This window comes from Trichomycterus rosablanca, chromosome 1, assembly GCF_030014385.1.
Source record: "Trichomycterus rosablanca isolate fTriRos1 chromosome 1, fTriRos1.hap1, whole genome shotgun sequence".
NCBI lineage: Eukaryota > Metazoa > Chordata > Actinopteri > Siluriformes > Trichomycteridae > Trichomycterus > Trichomycterus rosablanca.
The window spans coordinates 36,163,259-36,185,654 of NC_085988.1; the positions used below are offsets into that span (position 1 = coordinate 36,163,259).

General features: G+C 37.8%; 1 protein-coding gene across 7 annotated transcripts in view; it reads right to left on the reverse strand.

The window, feature by feature from the left end:
• scaper (S-phase cyclin A-associated protein in the ER) overlaps positions 1-22,396 on the reverse strand; it is a 203,992-nt gene that overhangs the window by 102,103 nt on the left and 79,493 nt on the right. For all 7 annotated transcript variants that reach the window (XM_062991980.1, XM_062991994.1, XM_062992001.1 and 4 more), the window contains 3 exons: positions 10,422-10,558; positions 2,018-2,083; positions 1,638-1,764 (listed from right to left, as the gene is read on the reverse strand). In XM_062991980.1, coding sequence (XP_062848050.1) covers positions 1,638-1,764; positions 2,018-2,083; positions 10,422-10,558 — 330 coding nt within the window. The remainder of the gene's footprint in view (positions 1-1,637; positions 1,765-2,017; positions 2,084-10,421; positions 10,559-22,396) is intronic.

Genomic DNA, 22,396 nt, shown 5'->3' on the forward strand with positions numbered 1-22,396 from the left:
AAACCAAGGAAAATCAGATATGCAGACAGACAGCGCCATGTCTGTGAATGACCCCTCCACCTAATACCATCATTGTATGTAAAAAAATTATTTATAATAAACAGCCTGATGGGAAAGTACAGGACATAACCGAATCAAAATCAGAGATGTCCAACGAGTTCATAGTTTTGGCTTTATAGTGTATATTTCAGGCTGAAGTCTTAAAAAATTCAAAGCTTTAGATATATTAAACATATGTAAACGCTTGTTTTTAATCTACAGTTAAAAAAAAAACTATGTAGTGTTAAGACCACAAAAAGTAAAAGGTATTAAAGCTATTTATTAATTAAAACCTGTGTATAGGGTTAGATTTTTTTTTAAGTGGAAAGATGTGAAGATTTGGGGAAATCTGTTTAAAAAACAGCACTGGTTCAAAGATAGATAGATAGATTAGATAGATAGATAGATAGATAGATAGATAGATAGATAGATAGATAGATAGATAGATAGATAGATAGATAGATAGATAGATAGATAGATAGATAGATAGATAGATAGATAGATAGATAGATAGATAGTTATTAAATAATTGTTTATATTTATTAAATAATTGTTTATAATTATTACATAATTGTTAATAATTATTAAATAATTGTTTATAAATATTAAATAATTGTTTATTATTATTAAATAATTGTTTATTATTATTATTATTATTAAATAATTGTTTATTATTATTAAATAATTGTTTATTATTATTAAATAATTGTTTATTATTATTATATAATTGTTTATTATAATTAAACAATTGTTTGTAATGATAAAATTGTTTATTGTTATTAAATAATTGTTTATTATTATTAAATAATTGTTTATTAGTATTATTATTATTATTATTAAATAATTGTTTATAATTTTTAAATAATTGTTTAATATTATTAAATAATTGTTTATTAAATAATTGTGTGTAAAACATTTTGCAATGCTTTCATGAGTTGATTAATTAAAGCATAAGGCTAAGATTAAGGCTGCATGTTGCTATTTTATTTATTAATTTATTTATTAAGATTTAAATGTCATGTTTTACACACTTGGGTTACATTCATGACAGGACAGATAATTACTGGTTACACAAGATTCAGTCTTTTAATGTCAAACACAGTCATGGACAATTTTGTTTCTCCAATTCACCTCACTGACATGTTTTTAGACTGTGGGAGGAAATCGGAGCTCCTGGGGGAAAGCCACACAGACAGGGGAGAACACGCAAACTACACAAAAAGACCTGGACTGCTCCACCTGGGGATTGAACCCAGGGCCTCTTTGCTGTGAGGCGACAGTACTACCCACTGAGCAAGTCACTCATTTATCTTCACAGTTATTATTGCACTGCAGGAGCTGTGGTTGACGTTGTTGTCTTGTGTGCCATCTATCCTGCAAGCTGATCACTTTCAGAAACTTTGCCTCTGATACTGATATCTCTGAAACCTCTGGCAGTTTACTGCTTACTTTTGTATGTATTCAGGTTATTCACTAGACTGCAGGAATTATTAATAAAAACTGGAAAACATGGGGGGGGGGGTTCCTAAAACCTTTGTAAATGTAAACCTTTGACTTCATATGCATATGGTGTTATACTTGAATATATTATATAGTACCTGTTTCTCCAGAATGCGGGAGATTTCACCCAGTGTTCTATCTAGACCTGACACTTTGTTGTTAGCCCATTGGCTACTGTCCTGCCCCTGCAGCTGCTTTCCCAAGTCCTTCACCAGACGCTGCAATCTGCACACACACACCACATACAATAAGGAACATATGCCATAGTTGTAACATTGACTAGGAGTAAAAAAATCTATCACTTAGTCTATATTACCGATTATTCGAATTTGCCAGACACAAATATGGTGGGCACATGGTGTTAAGTGAGTGTGGACGAGTGAGAAGTTTAAAAAACAACATATCAGAGATATGAGCAAGCCAAATAGTTCTGGATGCAGCTCAGGTGTGGGTGCACATTTTAAAGCTGGCAGCTTACTTGGCCTTGTAAGGAGAATCTGGAATCTGCATCTTAGCTTCCACAGACGTCTCATACTCCTTAGCCCTAAAACAAAAAAGACAAACAGTCAATGAAAGAGCATAATCAGTAAAAAAAACAGAGTGAGACAGAAAGAGAGAGAGAGAGATCTCCCATACCTGTCAGCCTAAAGACATGAGCCGATAAGAGGACAGCAACAACAAAGAAAAGGTCAGGAGGTCAGTCTGCATCTCAAACTATTTATTTAGCCTTTCAGCTGCTTTCAAAGTGCTAATAAAACCTCAAGACATGCAAACAACTCAAAACGTTTCCTGATACAACACCATTCCAAACACTTGACACTATGACAAGCAGAAAAAAAACAATTCCTTCAACATATCTATTATTTAAATGCTAATATGATAATTAGAACACATGACTGTCTGTCCAGCAGATCTCCAGCCTGAGGAAAAACAACAAGCAAAAACCACAGCAAGCTGTACTGCGGTGCACCAGCAAACCACATTCCTGTCTGTTCCACAACTCAATGATAAGACTGATCGATCAGTTCCTGACAAGCCACCTGAGGAAGAGATGACCTGCAGCAGATAAACTCTGGCACTTTCCGGAAGACTGGGCTGAAAAGTTCCCAGAAATCCAAGGCAAGGTCTATCTTTAATTTCATAGCATTTTAAGAACAGCCTTTCCAGACATGGTCTAGGGCTTGTTATGGATTAGAAACATTTTTAGTGGAGCTGCCAAAAATAACCTACATCTGTCAGCCAAAGTGTCCATAGACGCTCAGAGATAAAAATCAATTAAATTCTGTCTATTCCAATAATTCTAACAGTTTTACTGAGACAGCATTGTTCTCAAATTATCAAATGATTTTAATAAACCAGTGTGTTAACAGAAATAATTATACTGATAAAATATCATCATATAAAATGATGAGCCAAACCATTAGGACCATCCACCAAATGCTTATTCCATAATAATTGTGCCTAATAAGGTCAGGGATTTATTAAGGATATATTTATTTATTAGGATTTTGCAGTGTTTAGACACTTTGGTTAAATTCATGACAGAAACGGTAGTTACTCGTTACACAAGATTCATCAGTTCAAAAGTTTTAATGTCAAACACAGTCATGGACAATTTTGTATCTTCAATTAACTTCACTTGCATGTCTTTGGACAGTGTGAGGTAACCGAAGCTCCTGGAGGAAACCCACGCACATACGGGGAGATAAGGTGAATGTGTCACAACACACACTGCATCAAAACCTGTTTGAAGATGGCTGTCTAAGTGCAGGTCAATCAAAATGCCAATGCTAATGACTGTCTATCATTAAAAGCAACTACAATGAGCACAAAGGCAACAAAACTGGCAAGAGAGCAATGGAAGAGGCTGACTGCTTAGACAAATCCTGTTTTTTTATGTGAGCGGGTAAATAAGTAGGCTGGTGCAATGTAACGGATTGTTGCCTTGTGCCTAGTGCTTCCGAGTGGTGTCAGACCCACCAAAAACCAAGTTCAAAGTACAATTAAACATTTAAAGAAGCTTATTTTTTTTAATTCAGGTAAATGTTAATACAGTATAACAATAAATGATTCACTTCAAATCAAGTTATCACATGTAAAATTAATTCAGAAATATGAGGGATCTTCAAAAAGTTACCGCACTTTTATATTTTGGTTGGACGCAGTGAGGGCGGGAGGAGTAGTAATTGGTCGTGTCTGAGAGACCGAGAGAGATCTTATGGTCTGGATTTAGCACCATCTGATTTCCACCTTTTTTGGACACTCAAAGAAGCTTTAAGGGGAAGAAGATTTTCATGTGGTGATGATGTAAAAGCAGCAGTGCATCAGTGGCTATACGCTCAACCAAAAACATTTTTTTGCTGATAGCATTAAAAAGTTGGTACAACGCTGGAAAAAAATGCATTGGAAGGTGACTATGTAGAAAAGTGATGTCATTTGTTTTTAAAATTCTTAATAGAGTTCAAAAAAGTGCGGAAACGTTTTGAAGAACCCTCATATAATTTCAGTGCATGTTTTTTGCACTGCAACCTTGTAAACCCCATTCCAAAACCTGCATGTTTTACATATGCTCATTAAAATTTATTTTGATTTAATTCTAAACATTTACATTAAACTTAGTATTCTGCCCAACCCTATAAGTAACTTTGTTATGTGAAACATTAGAATTATTCGTAAATCTACTCAGTTTCTAAACAGGTTACACAGACAATTTTGTAAGTCTAATGTGGTGAATTATTTATATTTTCGAGTCCTGCATAAAGAATTCAGCAGAGCATTTAAAAAAGAAAGCTTGAACTGTACCTGGCCCCTTCATCATTCCACGAATTACAATATTCATCTCTGACAGCTTTATACCACAGCAGGTTAAACGTGGAGCAGTGGCCGGGCCATCAATCACATACGGTGGCGGGCCCGTTAAATAGACGAGGAGTAATAAATATTAGTAATCAGCAATAGGACGGGGAAGGCTACATGGTTACAATACAGAACTAATAAGGAATTCATCTCATCTGCCCCACCATTCACCTCCACCTATGCTGGATGGAGATAGTGCTCCCCCTGCTTTGGGCTATAAAAATGTCCGTCCGTCCATATAGATAAAGGAAACGAATATACTGCATCTGTTTTAAAAGGTACAGCGAGAACCCAGGGGTTTGGCACTACCGGTCACACAGAGCATTTAGCCAGGTGTTGCTGTGATATTTATTATCGGCTTTGTGAGGCTTTCAATCATTTAACTTCAACCACTGACTGTTGACAAATTAAAACGGGATATAGAAAATGTAGAAAAAGGAACAAACCTAGTCCCATCTATAAATTTTACAAATGCACACGAGGACGGATGTCATCTAGATGCAGGAGGCATAAAATACAGGCTAAGTTCAGGTGGAGCCTACATCATATAAAATATGTCAGGGGTAAAACAAAACGGACTTTAGTATTTGCAGGGCCTTTGTCAACTTTTGTATGTCCACATCACAAGTGTCCACCATCTTGCCCTGTTAGGGAAACATTTTTGGAAAGTGGTGTACACAGTGTGAATTAAACAGGGGTCCTTTGTATTAGGTAGACACATACGTACACACTGAGCCTGGGGTAAAGACAATAATTGCAACAAGCCAAATACCCTGTACAGAAAAGGATGCCGCCTGGGTTCTATAACCAATAGGTACTTTTCACAGAAATTGAAGACTTGTAATACTCACTTTCTTAACCGATTATCCAATCAGGGTCGTGGGGGGTACTGGAGCCTAATCCAGCTTTTCAATGGGCGCAAGGCACACAGTAACACCCTAGAGATGGGGAGTCAAGTCTGCGACTCGAAGTCACACACACAGCGACTTCAGACTCGACTCGGACTTGTTTCAAATGACTTGTGTCCAACAAAAGTCAGCAACATTAGTTACGTATCACAGTTATATATATATATATATACATATATATATATATATATACATACATATATATATATATATATACATATATATATATATATATATATATATATATATGATCTGACATCATTCTAATCGTGTCATTTTCTGCTCTCTGATAACACTCCGGTCATTTTAAACCGCAACTCACGCAATGGGTAAATGTTACAGCCAGCTTCCGGCGTAGTGATGAAGCGTTGCTCACTACTTAAAATGGTGGAATACCCTATGTAGTGCACTTCACAGTAACAGATAATGTGAATGGAATGCTCCTACAGAATTGGCGCTAATGGTTAAAAGACTGCTTTCTGAACCAACCAAACCTTCTGATTGTAATTTTTAGTAAGAAGTGCTGTTATTTGCATGTATTTATAGTTTGAGGCATCACGCAGATGATTGTCAATGAAACACTTTATTGACTTTCTAACGAGTTCGTGTTTTACTTTGCAATCAAGAAAAGGTTTTTAATTATAAGCACATTTACAAAATAATGGATTATATTTCTAATAGGACACACATGCTTATAAATTTAATAGCATCTGGAACAACATAAGCTAAGGTAAGCAGTATTATGGATTTTTTGCTGTGTTTGGCGGCTGTGCAGTAATTTGCAATGAAAACAAAATGTATCAGTTTAAGCTTATAACTGGAAAGGAAAGTAAAGGCACTAAGTAAAATGGCAAAATACAGTCACTAATCTGTTGTTTTTTTAATCTGAACTTACAGATTATTTGTTTAGTTCTACGCTACATTTCCAATATATGTTGTGTGTATATTATATTGACTCGCGACTTGACTCGGACTCTAGCCTAAAGTCTCGTGACTCGACTCGGACTCATATTTTGTGACTTGTGAACATCTCTGTAACACCCTGGACGGGGCGCCAGTCCATCGCAGGGCAGACACAGACACACACACACACTCATTCACCTATAGGGCAATTCAATGTCTCCAATTAACCTGACTGCATGTTTTTGGACTGTTGGAGGAAATCGGAGCTCCCGGAGGAAACCCACGCAGACACGGGGAGAACATGCAAACTCCACACAGAAAGGACCTGGACCGCCCAGCCTGGGGATCGAACCCAGGACCTTCTTGCTTACAAGTCAAGCCACCGTGCAGACTTGTAATATGTAATTTAATTAAAATAAAGTGAGACAAGTAAATGTAGACACTCTTGTATTTGAATGCCTGTTACACACATACCAAAATTAGCTGTTTGGGAATATTTTTGGGTGTGGAAAAAACTGTCAAGGGTGTAGACTCTATTGCCTCTAATGAAACTTTCTCAGGAGAAGCGTCTTACTCTTTAGTAAGTTTAGCATTTAATATGACTTATTTAAATGGCCAATAAAGTGGGATAAAAATGTACTATTAAATCTGAATATGATAAAAATGAATGCCCGGTTATATTACCACATAGTTACATTAGGGAACAAAACACAGAAAACAAGTAATATATTAATAAAACACACTTGGGGCCAGTGGGAAATTGTGCTCAGTTTGGACTAAAAAAGCTTAACAGTGACAAAACGGGACAGGGCAACCTGGGAGGCCTGTCAAAAGCTCTCAAGCCTTTTCCAAACACCACCCAGCGCTCCTATAAAATGCCTCATTTCCACCCAGCGGTGGAGCCGCTAACCTCGCCGTGCTGGGGCCGACGGCGGCAGTGATTTATGATCGTGAGCGCCTGTTCTCTCTCCAGCTTGCCGCTCCAGGGCTCAAGCAGCGAGTGACAGCGAGCAGAGTAGGCTCAGGCCTGTCATTTCCTCAGCTTTAGCCCTGCATAGAGCCACTCAGAGGCCCGGGCTGCTGAGATATTAATGAGTTATTCCAGTCTGGCACAAAATTTACCAGAAGCTTGTTAGGGGCATTAAACTGGAACAAGGGCTAGGTGGTATGACGGTATATACCTTAGCGACTGAAGAAATCTGTCTACTGGTATAGCCTTGGCGCTACCATTTTACAGCAGTAGATCATACAGACTATGAAGTTAACTGTCAAAAAACAGCGCTGCTCAAATGAACTCAAATCAAGTGGGCTGAACTGTGTAAGGCTTTTAAATATGAGTAACAAAAAGTGAGATTACTCCTCACAGCTAACCCACTGACACATAGACATAATTTAGTTTGAAATTTGAAATAGGGCAGAAAATTAGAACATGTACAACCTTTTCACCTCATGCTATGTAATGTTAGAAACGTCAAATAATTCATTATGCATGCATGGCTCCAACAGTGTCGGGTGTTAAAAGCTAAGTGAAAGAATTCATGTTTATAAGAGTCTGACAGATTGAAGTGTTTTGCCAGTGGCATTCCATACAACAAAATAACACGCAGATAAGAGGACTTTACAGCATGCAAACAATGAAAGTGACGTGTAACTGGGTGCCAATTATTTGCTGAATGCGCCGATGTGTTTATGGCATTGCAAACTAAGAACTCATTGTTTTTTTTTTGCACATTAATTAAATATTTTGAATTTCTCCTCTTACACCTAGACATACCTTTAGGAATACTTGTACCCCAGCATGAAAACCAGGAGGCAACTAACATCAGAGCTGTGAGGTATACAAGTCACCACATTTAGACAGAATGCAAGCAGAAAACTGAAGAGAAGCTATGCATGCTACAGCCACAGATCTGTGGATGAGCAAACCTATAGCTTAGTAAATGTTTGCTTGATTAAAAAAATGAGATTTTAATTAGTTAGCCATAATATCAATTGTACAGAAAGGCATTTTAGTCAAATTTGCTCCTATTGTGCAAAAGAATGTTTCTTTTAAAGCTGTCTATGTAAGCTATATTCATAAATCTTAGTATTAGTAGAAACAAGCTACCTTAAGTCTGTCAAATAGGCAGCTACACTAGTAAGAGTTTTTTTAATTGGGCATATGTTTATTCCTACATGGGTACATCGTTACAAATGAAAATGTACTTTTACTCTGTACCTCCTCCTATGATCAACTAAATTGCCTACAGGCAGGCAATTTACATAAGGGGGGACAGGTACTGGAACGGCCTGCCTGTAGTCCTGACCTGTCACCAATAGACAATGTGTGGAAAATTTTGAAACAATGTTTGCAAAAAGAAAGGATGTATATTAACAAATAAAATAAATCTGACCAACTCGACATAATATTTCTAGGGTACATACTGTCTGCAATAAAATAAAAGTAAATATAAGAACACTGTACATGTCACTTAAAATCATACACACACACACACACACACACACCAACCAGGCATAACATTATGAGCACTGACAGGTAAAATTAATAACACTGATTATCTCTTCATCACGGCATCTGTTAGTGGGTGGGATATATTAGGCAGCAACTGAATATTTTATCCTCAAAGTTGATGTGTTAGAAGCAGGAAAAATGGGTAAGTGTAAGGATTTGAGCGAGTTTGACAAAAGCCCCAAATTGATGGCTAGACGATTGGGTCAGAGCATCTCTAAAACTGCAGCTCTTGTGGGGTGTTCCCGGTCTGCAGTGGTCAGTATCTATCAAAAGTGGTCCAAGGAAAGAACAGTAATAAACCGGCGACAGGGTCATGGGCGGCCAAGGCTCACTGATGCACGTGGGAAGCAAAGGCTGGCCCGTGTGGTCCAGTCCAAGAGACGAGCTACTGTAGCTCAAATTGCTGAAGAGGTTAATGCTGGTTCTGATAGAAGGGTGTCAGAATACACAGTGTGTCGCAGTTGCAGGGCCATTTTGGCAGCAAAAGGGGGACCAACACAATATTAGGAATGTGGTCATAATGTTATGCCTGATTGGTGTATAGATAGATAGATAGATAGATAGATAGATATGTGATACTGATCCCTGTATGAATCCACTTTGTGCAGGTGAAAATAAGGAATTGGCTACTACACGTAACAGAGGGGTGTGTGTTAGGTACGGCCTTCTTCAGTCAGTGTAGGGGTTTGGAGCAGTAGATAAAAGGTACAACTGGGTAACAACCAGATTTGAAGAAAAGGTAAAAATGCATAAATAGAATTTAAAAAAGTAACCAGGCATGTCTATTTTTGTAAGAATTTTACAATTAAATATTAGCATAATTGATCTCTCCCTACTGATTGTTATTTTTAACAGTAAACTACATTTTCAGGCATACAAACGTTGAATAAAAACTTTATTTAGGTTTATTTGCGTCTGTAATAACCTGATAATAAATCTCTAAGTAGTTTTATCAAAAATAAATGGTCTCTTGACATTTACAACAGTGCCAATGTAGAAACTCAAGGAGAACTATTAGTGCAGACATGGAACATGGAACAACAGCAACCGTGTGGTTACAGGAAAGCCTCTGGTGTGTAAAAATTGAACTCAGCAGGTTCAGACACACCCACTACAGCTTAAGCACCGCTGACCCCTCCCTAAATACACCATGAAAAATAACGGTCTCTCTCAACTCTCTATCTGTCTCCCCCTGTCACAGTAAAACATAAACACACGCTAGAGTTGTGACAGGAAGCTGAATTTATTGGGCCGGGGTCTAGGAGTTGACATTGAGGCATGCTGCCTCCTATTTGTTGATTACTATTGATTTTCTTTGATACTTCATTTAAAAATCAATAGGGGAGAAAGAAAAACAGGCATGGTTTACACATACTTTAACATACCATTGTACACCAGAGGAGGCTCCGGTTTTGGCAGCACGGTGGCAGCCAATTAGGAGAAAAGCTCTTAACAGGTGAAAGTGAGCGAGCCTTCCAGATCGATTCTCACTTTTTCCTCCCCAATCACACAAAGTGGCCATAAATTAAGCTCATCAGTGTTGCTCTGCAGACAGCCAAGATGCACAGTGCCTCTGCTCTTCATCTCTTTGTCACTCATAAAGCTCTCACACAAGCACCGCGTTGTCCTTTAACCATATGACTAACTGTCACGCCTGAGAAAAATAGAAGAAATAAAAAGAGTGAAGGAGTAAGAAGGATCACCTTGAGTTCATCCGGGTACGGAGCTTCTTGGCTTTTTTTCTGGCTTTCTGCTTCTCCTCCCCATCTTTGGCGCTCTCAGGCGGCACAGTGGTGTCTGTCACTATGTCTACTATGTACTTCTTTAGAGATAGGTGCTCCTGTGGGGGAAAAAAAAGAAAATGAGTGATTTTATGCTGTCAAAAAGCAGACAAAAATTTTTTCTAATATTTCAGGCAAAGCAAGAAGCCAGCTTTTTAATAAGGTACAAAAAATAAAGTAGAAGCTATTTCAAAATATAATAGTACCCTACAGATACTCTTCATAGCTACTGGAATTAATATACAATGTTAAAAAATTATAAAACTAAAACAAACTTTGACTATTTTCAATTCTAGACTGTCAGTTTGTTCATCACAAATTTGTGCCAACAGGGGTCCATTTATTCATTCATTCATTCATTCATAGTTTATTTTATCATTGCTTTATCTGATTTAGGGTTGCGGGGGACAATTCGCTGGACAAACTGCAGGAAACCCCCTGGACAGTCACCAGTCCATCACAGGGCAAACACACACACACATATACACCCACAGGGAAATTTTGTATATCCAACTGGCCTGACTGCATGTCTTTGACCTGTGTGAGGAAATCGGTGCACTCGAAGGAAACCTACATAGACATGGGGAGAACATGCAAACTCTACACAGAAAGGACCCCGACCACTCAACCTAGGAACTGAACCCAGGATCTTCTTGCTGTGAGTGGACAGTGCTACCCACCGAGCCACCATCGGTCCATGTATTCTTTGCAGAATTTAAATTCACATTTTCGGCATTTAGGAGACACCTTTATCCAAAGTGACTTACATTACAGTTACAGTATACAGTCGGAGCAATTAAGGGTTAAGGGCCTTGCTCAAGGGCCCAACAGCAGCAACCTGGCAGTGGTGAGGCTTGAACCAGCAACCTTCTGATAACTAGTCCAATACCTTAACCACTACATTCAAACTCTCAACCTTTCAATTAATAGCCCAAAGCTCAATCCACTAGGCTACAATGGTCCCCTGTACGTACTTGTTCAAAAAAAGTTTAGAAATGTAAGTTCCCTAAGTTTATTGTATGTATTGTTAAAACTAGGGTGACAAAGTTTACAGTCAAGATATCTTCCCAAGCAAGGGTCTCCCCAAATAAGGACTTGCCCCATATATGGACAGAAGAGGCAGCTTTGAGCTAATAACATTAAGTCCATATTGTAGTCTAGGCTGATTGAAAACCCCACATTTAATAAATATACACATATATTCTATGGGATCCTCGGTTATGATTTTAACTATAGATTGTATGTAAAGGAACAAACCCTCTATAAAGCATCATAGAGATTTCTACTTAAGTTACATCCTACATGGTCTGGCTGTAAAGGTAGGCTATCACACTGAAAGCATGGGTGTTAATGTAAATGTGTGTTCCGCTGGGGCATCATGTGTTGTAATTATTAAGGCATATACACCACCTCCTCTGTGGTGTGTGGGCAGTGGAAATGCTGAGGAGTGGCAATACGTCAATCTAAACATCAGTGGGATCACTCTCCTAATGCTGATTCTTCCATGGGAAGAAGGATGGACATAACTTGATTTAAATGACGCATGTGCCAGAATGCAATTATCCAATTACGTTATCATCCAGCACCTCAGACAACCGGGTTAGAGAAGAGGCTGCATCCTGAGCCTCTGTCTGCACCGTCAGATGCTATTCCAGGTGAATGCAATACAGGCTTAGTTCTAATCTCATGTGTAATATAAAAATAATTCTGATGGTTTTAAATGTTTAAATTTGATTTACTTTAGTAAAGTTAAAGCCTTTCAAACTATCCATTTGTTATTTTAATATTTCCAAGTGAAATTACATACATCAGAAATACAGCTTTCTAAGCAGACAGAACATCAAGCAATATTCTAATCAAACATTTAAAATCACAGAAAAAAACGGGATAAAATTGCTTTTTGGAATTCTTTTTAACATCTAGGTTTAAGCCAAAATAAGTATGCAAGAGCATGTGTTGCCAAGATGTTTCGGATATGTAAAGTATCCATAGCAGACCTCTAATGCCAGCATACATTTGGAGTCGATTTCTTATACCCATCTGTATGTTTCAAGTTAATCCCCTCACCACTGTGGCCAGTTGCTTTCCACATTGAGCAGTAAGTCAATATGTTCATTAGTCTAAATATTCTCACCCCAAATGTAACTATATATATTTTAAATATATAAAATATGGAAACACGAGCGGTAATACTGCAAAGCATCCCCCCTGCCATCAAGTGAACTTTAGTCTATTCCAAATATACCACAGTACACAGTGGTAAGGACTTATAGTTATAGACTTATAGAGATAGTTCAATAGTAATTGCTCTCTGGGTGTAAAGGATGGTAATGGTGTTCTGTCAGTTAGAGCAACAGTAGATTTTGTATACAAAATGCTGCATTTAAAAAAGGAAACACTGAATGACCTTCATGTATTTAAGAATAATAATAATAAATAAGATAATACATTTATATAGCGCCTTTCTTATACCCAAGGTCACTATACATATGAAATCACAAAAAAAAAAAAAAAAAAAAAAAAAAAAAAAAAATTTATTACAGAGGAAGAGGAAGGAAGTACTGAGAGAAGAGAGGTTTTTGGCCAGGTTTTAAAAGAAGAAAATGTAGAGCAGAGGTGAAGAGTTAAGTGTAATGCGTTTCATAGCTTTGGTGCCATAATGCTGAATGATCTGCCACCAACAGTAACTAATCTGAATTTTGAAAATGTCAAGAGACCACTATGTGAGGACCTAAGAGAACATGCAGGAGAAAAGAGGTGTAAAAGCTCTGATAAATAGACTGGGGCAGGACCACTGAGGGATTTGTATGTAAGCTGTAGAACCTTAAATTTTAAACTGGTGAAGAATTAGGGTGATATGAGCTGATTTTTTAGAACATAAAATAACAAGCTATATTTATAAATAATAAATATTAATTATTTTATTATGAACAAACATACAACAATGCATTACTGTCTATACACACTATAAACATTATAATTATTTTGCATATCTAATTTAAAAGAGTTAAGCCCAATCAGAATTTATTTAGGTTAGAGCATGTATGACACTACTTTAGTAATTATTAGACTGTAAATAATAACAAAACTTCTGTTTAGCTTTTACATCTTAAAATAACTTGTAACAGCATGCCATGTACATCAGGTAAACAGTGTCATGTTCATTTATACTATTTTTTGTGCTTATGACAAGAAGCACATATTGAATTCTAAGCATTCATAAATCCATAGACATTATTTATAAATGCTTGTATTGTATTTACTTACCTATAGTAAAAACACAGAAATTAATTAATTGTGCTTTGTGCTTTACACAAGATTCATCAGTTCAAGTCTTCAATGTCAAATACAGTCGTGGATAATTTTGTATCTTCAGTTCACCTCACCCGCATGTCTTTGGACTGTGGGAGGAAACTGGAGCTTCCGGAGAAAACCCACGCAGACACAGGGAGAACATGCAAACTCCACACAGAAAGGACCCGAACCGGCCAACCTTAGAATAAAACCCAGGACCGTCTTTCTGAGAGGCGACAGTGCTACCCAATGAGACACTGTGCCACCACTTGGGTTTGTTAGTTTATTAGGATTTTAACGTCATGTTTTACATTTTGGTTACATTCATGACAGACACAGTAATTACTTATTACACAAGGTTTTTTATCAGTTCACAAGTTTATATCAAACACAGTCATGGACAATTTAGTGTCTCCAATTCACCTCACTTGCATGTCTTTGGACTGTGGGAGGAAACCGAAGCTCCCGGAGTAAACCCGGGAAGAACATGCAAACTCCACACAGAAAGGACCCGGATCGCTTTACCTGGGGATTGAACCCAGGACCTTCTTGCTGTGAGGTGACAGTGCTACCCACTGAGACACCGTGCCATGACTTGGGTAATTAGGCACAAATCCCTGACATTTCTCACCACAAAATGTAATGAATTAACTTATACATATATACAAATATAGAATGCAAAAAAAATGCATAGGTCCACTTAAAATGTGCTACATTTATAGAACAACTAACCATTATTAGTAGGCCAAATGCTTTATCTGCTCATTCACATTCTCCTAGCTTATTTTACTAAAGTCAATATTATTTTTTTAGGTTGTTGTTTGTTCTATGAATATTTCAGCAGTCTTTTCAGACCAGTTGCTTGGCTTCCCCAGGAAGAAGCAAACCATTAAGAAATATTGCTCTGGGGCATTGTGGTCAATTGGCTGGTATTTTAACAATTACCTGGCAGTGCCAATTCTGACTTGTGTCTTATTTAACAAACATATCAAATTAGTCTCAGCGTTAAAAGGCAGTTAATAACAGTTAAGGCTGTACTAATAGTAGATATGTAAATGACCACAAAATGAACAAACCAGTATAATTATCGTTTCTCCTTAATGCTATTCTTTGGAGACTCAGTCACAAGCTATCTGAAAAAATTGCTTTAAACATTTGTGATGTATTCATTTTCCAAGCAGTGTGAATAAGTGAATAGATGGTATGAGTGTGTGTGTGGCAAAGCCACACATCATACCCCAGGGAGCAGGAGTCGAGCCTTGCAGTCATAACCATTGGCTCCCATTGGCCGGAGAGGCATCTGGCAAGTAATCTCACTGAAAGGCGATCTACTTCTCCTGCTGCCCCATTAATGGGATTGTTTCTGTAACACCTCAAAGACATGCACCATCTTGAGATTATATCAGAGACGGTTATGGTGGGGAGGGGGGGTGTCAGGACCAGTCTGAACAGTCTGAAGTAAAACAACTGTTGGTCTATAACACAGAAGCTACCTAGCAAACAGCATCAAATTATACACATATCATATAGATTTCTGTTTTAATGTGTGACATTTTAGGCAACTTAGCATCTTAGGAGTTGAGACAGGATACAATCCAAGCAAATACGTTTGAAAAGCCATGCTTAAGGGACCAATAGTGGCAGGTTAGGAGGGTTTTAAAAAATCCCAAAATACCAATTTCCCTGCATTAACTGCATTAATGGTACAAAGTTAGCTGTAATAGGGTTTTTGCACTTGTATAACATCTGGCTTGCATTTACAATCCCCTCACCTATTATGCAATCCCTGGTAAAGATAAGTTTAAACAACGTAGATTTTAAGTGAAAAAAAAAAAAAAAAAATCCTTCATCCAAAAATAATTATTTTTAACAAAACCACACAAGCCTATGAATATTGACAGCCCTTGAAATTCTTAGAATCAAAGTGTAAACAAAGCTATTTTTATTGCAATTTAAGTTGATCAGAGTGTCTATCAGGCAGTAATCCATTCCTGTTTCACTTGGGGAATACTTAAGGTGACACAGAGGTCAATTGTCTTAGTCATTCTTAAACATGATAAAGACAAGAGAACACACATTTCAAATTGCTATAAAAAAATATTGCTCCTTGACTGAAAATGCCCATATGCATAGTTAGGGTAATAATTAAATATACAAGTTTCAATAAATTAGAACTGTGACAAACTTGGCTGAACAAAAACCCAAGTTTGTTTTATCACCACGCATAGTGTACAGGATGGTAAGAATGATGACCATTGGAGTGTTACAGAAAAAAATATACAATTGGGGTCACCAATCTTCAGAACTATTATCAGATGCCACCCTAATGCCAAGAGATGATTTCGAAAGCTTTTCGTGTCATTTGACCATAAGCATAAGTGCAGGACATTTGACTTGTACCATGTTCAATTAAGTGCTGCTTTATTGGCAAAGGGAGGTTGTCCAAAGTATTAAATGCAGGGGTTCCAATAACTGTAGTGAAAGCTGAAAACCCTTTTGACTCATCTTTACCAGACAGTTGTGAAGAGCACATACTACACGGTACCAAGTTTGACTGCAAGTGTAAATGCATGTGGTTAGAATCAAATCAGGATACAACACACATTACACACATAGGCTGTGTCCGAAATCGCATTCTTAAACATTACATACTACATTCGAGGCAGTATGCACTGCTCGGCTGGTAAAGCAGTACGCTCTTTCAGTACGCAAGTGTGCAGTATGCACACAACCTCGTGTTTAATGTTTGTGTTGTTTTTAATGTTTGTGTTACTCCGCTTTCCGCCATCTTTCTTCTTTGCAGTATGGAAGTATGCAACTTCGGATGCATACATTGAGCTTTGGGTAGCTCTCTGTTTGCAACTGGGCACTGTGTGAAAACCCAACACTTGTAGGTGATAAGAAGTGGTCATGGACTGGACACATCTCAGAGAGGGTGTGTGGTGATAGGAAGTTGTGCGAGTGACAGCGGATTCACAGTCGGAAATTGGAAATGGGTTACAGTGGGAGATGGGGGAATCCAGAGTAAAACAGGTTAGCTGAACAGTAGTCATTACTTTTAATTATCTTCTACATCGTGTGGTTTGTTAGGAGTACAACTACGTCTACATATTTAAACTAAAGATGAGTTTGGAATCTATAACGGGCAGTTGACTGTGTTGAAAAAAGTAGTAGCTCCTCTCAATCAATAAAAACAAAAACAGAGTCCTCCACATACCTGAGAGTCCTGCACATACCACTTAAACAAAGCAGCACTTAACATTGCAGAGGTGGACTTGAATAGACTTTTGTCTTTCAAAGCCTTAATCTTTCAAGGGTGGCAAACACAATGCTAAAAATGTTGATTAGCTACTGACACCAGTTAACAAAACGTTTTAAGCAGTTAAAGAATTAAGCTGTGTTCAAAAACATTCTTGACAAAACGTGCTAATGTGCTACGCTAGTGTGCTTATAAGTGCAGTTTATTTTTCCACATCACTGGAACCTTCTCAAGCCACATATTACTTGCGATCGATAATAGTAGCAACACTACTGATGGTGTACTAATTTGGGGATGTATTTAGTGCAGTATATGTGGATTGAGACACAATTGGAGATTCTTGTAAGCTTCAGGCTTTCTGGTATACTTGAGGTATAACTATATACTGTTAAAAATCAGTAAAACGTGCATCAGTATAAACCAAAAATAATATGCAGATAGCGTGTACAGTTTTGGATTAAGAGCAGAAAGCCACAATTCTTTTTTTTTTTTTCACCTTTTGTGAATGACAAAATATTTGCCTTTAACTAGCTTATGTATATAAGATATGTGGCTTTATAACTCAGAGTTCATTTTAATAGATGACTAAACAGATGAGAAAAACTACAGTACTACAGTAAAAATCTTTACTACAATAAAACAAACATACAGATAAAAAAAAAAAAAAAAGTTTTGGAAAAAACTGCTTCCAATTTTGAATGGCTTAAGTTTTTATTCAAGCAAATCATTTTCCCTCCCCATTTAATTTTATTCATGACTGATTTGACTGTTCCTTTAGTGAGCAAAACTTCATAGACAGAAGTCGCCCTGTGGGACGAATAATTTAGTTGAGGAAGGAGTGTGACAGACAGGTATTTTCTTACACCTGAGAGACAATGCAAAGGGGTGAGAGAGAGTGTGAGAAAGAAACAACCCCGGGGCAAGAACAGCCTGACAATACCACAATGTTTTGTGCAGGTAATGGAAGTAATGGGAGACTACTCCAAGCATCACATCGCCATGACCTTCTCAGGGCCGAAAGATCCTCCCAGTGTCACACTCATATGACCTAACCATCCTCCACTCCATTGTAGCACACAAAGACAGCACTGGATGCTTTGCCCCCATGTCAAACAGACAGCTGTATGTCATCCAGGTTCAAGGTGAATGTATGGTGTATCAGATGTCACTCTCATGATGCAGCTCTTGAGTAAATATTTGAATGATAAGATCTCAAAGGCATCAGATCACATTAGATATATGATAGGAGATTTGACAGGCATGGATGACCATGGCCTGACCATCTTTATAGTAGATCAATCAATGGACAGCAACTGAGTCATTTCTTTTACTAAGGAAACAACAGAAAATCTTCTTTAAAATATATTTAGGGAAGTAGCTGAATTCCCTCAAACTATAAAAATCCTACAATGGCAAAAAACTGAAGAAAATGTCTTACCAAAGATGTTCATCCATGCGTTTTTATGAATAATTTAATGACAATTTAAAGACTATAAAAAGTACATTTCTGTAGAATGCATGCGTATTTAAGTCTGTAACGCCATGGTTATGCAGAGGTTATTCATGACAAAAAAAGTTTTTTTTAGTCTGGGTATACAGTACAGTCAAGCTGGAAAGTCTGCACACCCCTTTCACCCTCTCCACGTTTTATTACATTACAGACTCATTCTATAATAGATTGAGTTCATTGTTTGTCACAAAATTCTACACAAAATAGCCCACAATGACAAAGTAAAAGCAGGTTTTTAAACATTTGTGCTAATTTATTAAAAATCAAAATGTAAAAAATCATATGTACATAAGTGTGCACACCCTTTGACATGACACCCGTAAAGTGAGCTGAGGTGCATTTTGTTTTCACTGATACTGCTTGAGATGTTTCTACAATTTAACTGGAGTCCATTTGTGGTAAATTTTGACTTCATTTGAATTTTCACTTCATAATTATTGGTGATTGTGTGTAGATGTTTGAGGCAAAAAAAAGAACTCAGTCTATTATAGAATGAGTCTGTAACATAATAAAATGTGGAGAAGGTAAAAGGGGTGTGCAGACTTTCCGGCTTATATATACTGCAGTCTATCCCTGTCTGTGAGCTTCAGCTTGCAAGAACTATGTATTTCCTTACAAAAATGCCATTTGTCCATATGTCCATTGGGATCTGCCATGATGTTTGTGTGGTAACCTTCTCAGATGGTGCAGATGGTGGTCAAATCAGCGTGATCTCAATAACTCTCCACTCTAAGCCACTCTTGAAATAAAGGTGATCGGGGGCATCCTCTATTTAAGAGGTCAGTGGTGTGAAGGATGAACAATAAATTTAATAACTCATGCATCAAACACGACGGGTCAGGAGCATCTCATATATAACTTTAAAACAAGACAGACGACGGCCAATAAAAGTAAGTAAAGAGAGCAACAGCAGTGCCGAGCGTTTGCCAGACCCATCGATCCAATCCTGTTGATAATCATCTTATTTTCATTTTAATTCTAAAGTCCTTAAAATGGCAGAATGTGACCAAATATGTGGAGCGAGGACTTTAAAGGAGCCGCTTTAGCAGAGAAACTACGCTGTGACCTCTACACGGTTCAGCCAACCATCTTAATTTTAATTAAAAATCTTTCACAACGGCAAGAGTTATGGAAGGCTCAACTGGAAAATAGGTGGCTGTTGCATGAATGAAATACAGCACACCAAAAGAGAAGAGACATAAATAAGGAGGGCTAAATGTCCAAGGTAAAACTCTCCAAACAAAATTTCCAGCCAGGCTGCCTTCACATGCTGCAAATAAAAACGGCTTGTTAAGCATTGATCCACTACCTGAAATAAGAGAAACAACTTTAACATGAGAGCCAAGAATAAGATTTCTGTTCCTATTAAGCACAGAAGACAGCCCTAATTAATAAAGGGACAATTTCCACCCACCTTTCACCCTTCTTCTCTCAATCTGGTCATTTCCAATTCTCTTTTGTAATATCTCTGTGGCCTGCACCACCCTACTTCTTTACACCAACCAGTGGTGGGTTCCCACACAGAGCCATATCACTAGGGCCCTTCTAAATTCACAGTAAAATATGCTTAATTTCACAGACCTAATATTTAAAAAATCACGTATTATTAAAGAAAAGTCCCACGTTTCACAGGAGTCATTAAATTACACCTACAAATTGAATGATAGAATAAATGGACACTACAATACACAGCACACTTTTTTTTTTAAACCCCTCTTTTTTCCCCCAATTTTTTTATCCCCCAGTCTAGTCGTGACCAATTACCCTGAATGCGTCCTCTATACTGATTCGACCCTTCGCCGCTGACTGAGGACGCCTCTCAACTGACATGCGCCCCCTCCAGTACACACAGTCAGTACAGACAGTGCATTTTTCACCTGCACGAGTCGAGTTCATATACTTGACAGGCACTGTGCACGGAGGGCCACACACCCATCAGCATTATTCCTCAGCCCTGTGCAGGCGTCATCATTTAGCCAGGAGGGGCCGCAGTTGCACCAATTATGAGGACCTATGATCTGACTTTTTACCCCTAACCCTGAACAACAGCCAATCGTTGTTCATACTGCCGTCCAGCCTAGTCGGAGAGGCAGAGCTGAGGTTTGATACGATGTATTCAAAACCCCAACTCTGGTGAGCTAGCGTACTTTTACCGCTGAGCCACCTGAGCGGCCTTAGCACAGCCTACCTTAACAGTTGGTGCGAGCGTTGGTGCGAGGCTCCGTCACAAATACGAAAATGCTTGTCCGAGTTTTGACCCCCCTCAGCGTCCACAGAATCGGTTGGGAGCTTTCCAAACTCAGTTAGCCGAGTCGTGTATTTAGCTGCTTTACACTTTGACATTGTGGATATTTTGACTAAACGATTGCTAACTGAATTACCGAAGGATTGTTAGGACTGCCTCATAGTGCAAATTAACTAGTAAACGTAAGACACTTAAATGCTATGCGAATTAAATACGTTAAATCACTAAACACAAACCATGAAGTTTGAATTTCACAGCAAATTGCATATTACATGGGAAAAGGCTCATTTAACGATCCATGATGCAATTTTCACGGCCGTGAATTAGGTAGGGCCTTACGTATCACATATGAAGTGTCACCCTGTCCCTTCCATGAACCGTGCCAACACCTTGAGCAGACAGAAGGAGAAATACCAACCTTTAGACGGATCTTAACTACTTTAGACGGTCAATTTTCTAGAATTTTCAGATAGATCAGTAGCACTGCTGAGATTCAAACTAGAGAACACATCGCAGTAGAGCGCTTACTTTCTGTAATAATTTCCTCCCAATGCAAAATTATTTAAATGTAACACACCTCATTTCAGTGTTTAAATAAAGGTAGGTTGTGAAAATATATATAATTATACAGATGCCAATTTAATTGATTACCATGTTTCAAGTTTGTCACATCTCATACAGACATATTGTACCTAGCAGATGTTTAGTGCGTGTTTACCTGCTGTCCAACAAGAAAAATGGGCAATGGTAATGAGCCAGAGCAAAGAAAACATTAAAAATTACCCGCCGAAAAAAGAAGATACAAATGAAGGATGTGTGGAGGTCAAAGGAGCAACATATAGCATCAACAGTTGTCAGCTAAACAAAGATCTCAGCGTAAAAGGCAATCTCATATTGCAGAGTGTGGGTGCATGTTTAACGAGAGGCATCCACAGGCACTCTGTGAACCAAGGAGTGATCTCACCCTCAACCGTGTCACCAAAATCTATAGATGATTCAAGCAGTCATTTAATGTGCCACAAATGTAAAACTGCATATTTAAAGCTATGAGGGTTAAAAACAAATAACATCACTTTTCTACATAGTCACCTTCTGATGCTTTTTTTCCCAGCGTCATACCATCTTTTAAATGCCATCAGCAAAAAATGTTTTTGGTTAAGCGTATAGCCACTGATGCATCACTACTTTCACATCATCATCACATGAAAATCTTCTTCCTTTTAAAGCTTCTTTGAGCGTCCAAAAAGGTGGAAATCAGATGGCACTAAATCAGGACTATATGCTCTCTCAGTCTGTCAGACACGACCAATTACTACTCCTCCCACCCTCACTGTTTCCAACCAATATATAAAAGTGCGGAAACTTTTTGAAGAACTCTCATATATATGTGATAGACATCATTATATCAATTAAGTCAAATTGAAATCTACAATTATTGAACTGAGAATTATTGGAAAAGATGGGTGGAAAATGGTCAAGCAAAATGATTGTGATGAATATTTAGATTTCAAGTTCAATATTTTGGCCAAAAGTATGTAGACACCTGTCCAGGAGCTGTTGAACATCCCTTCTCAAAAGCACTGCAACTA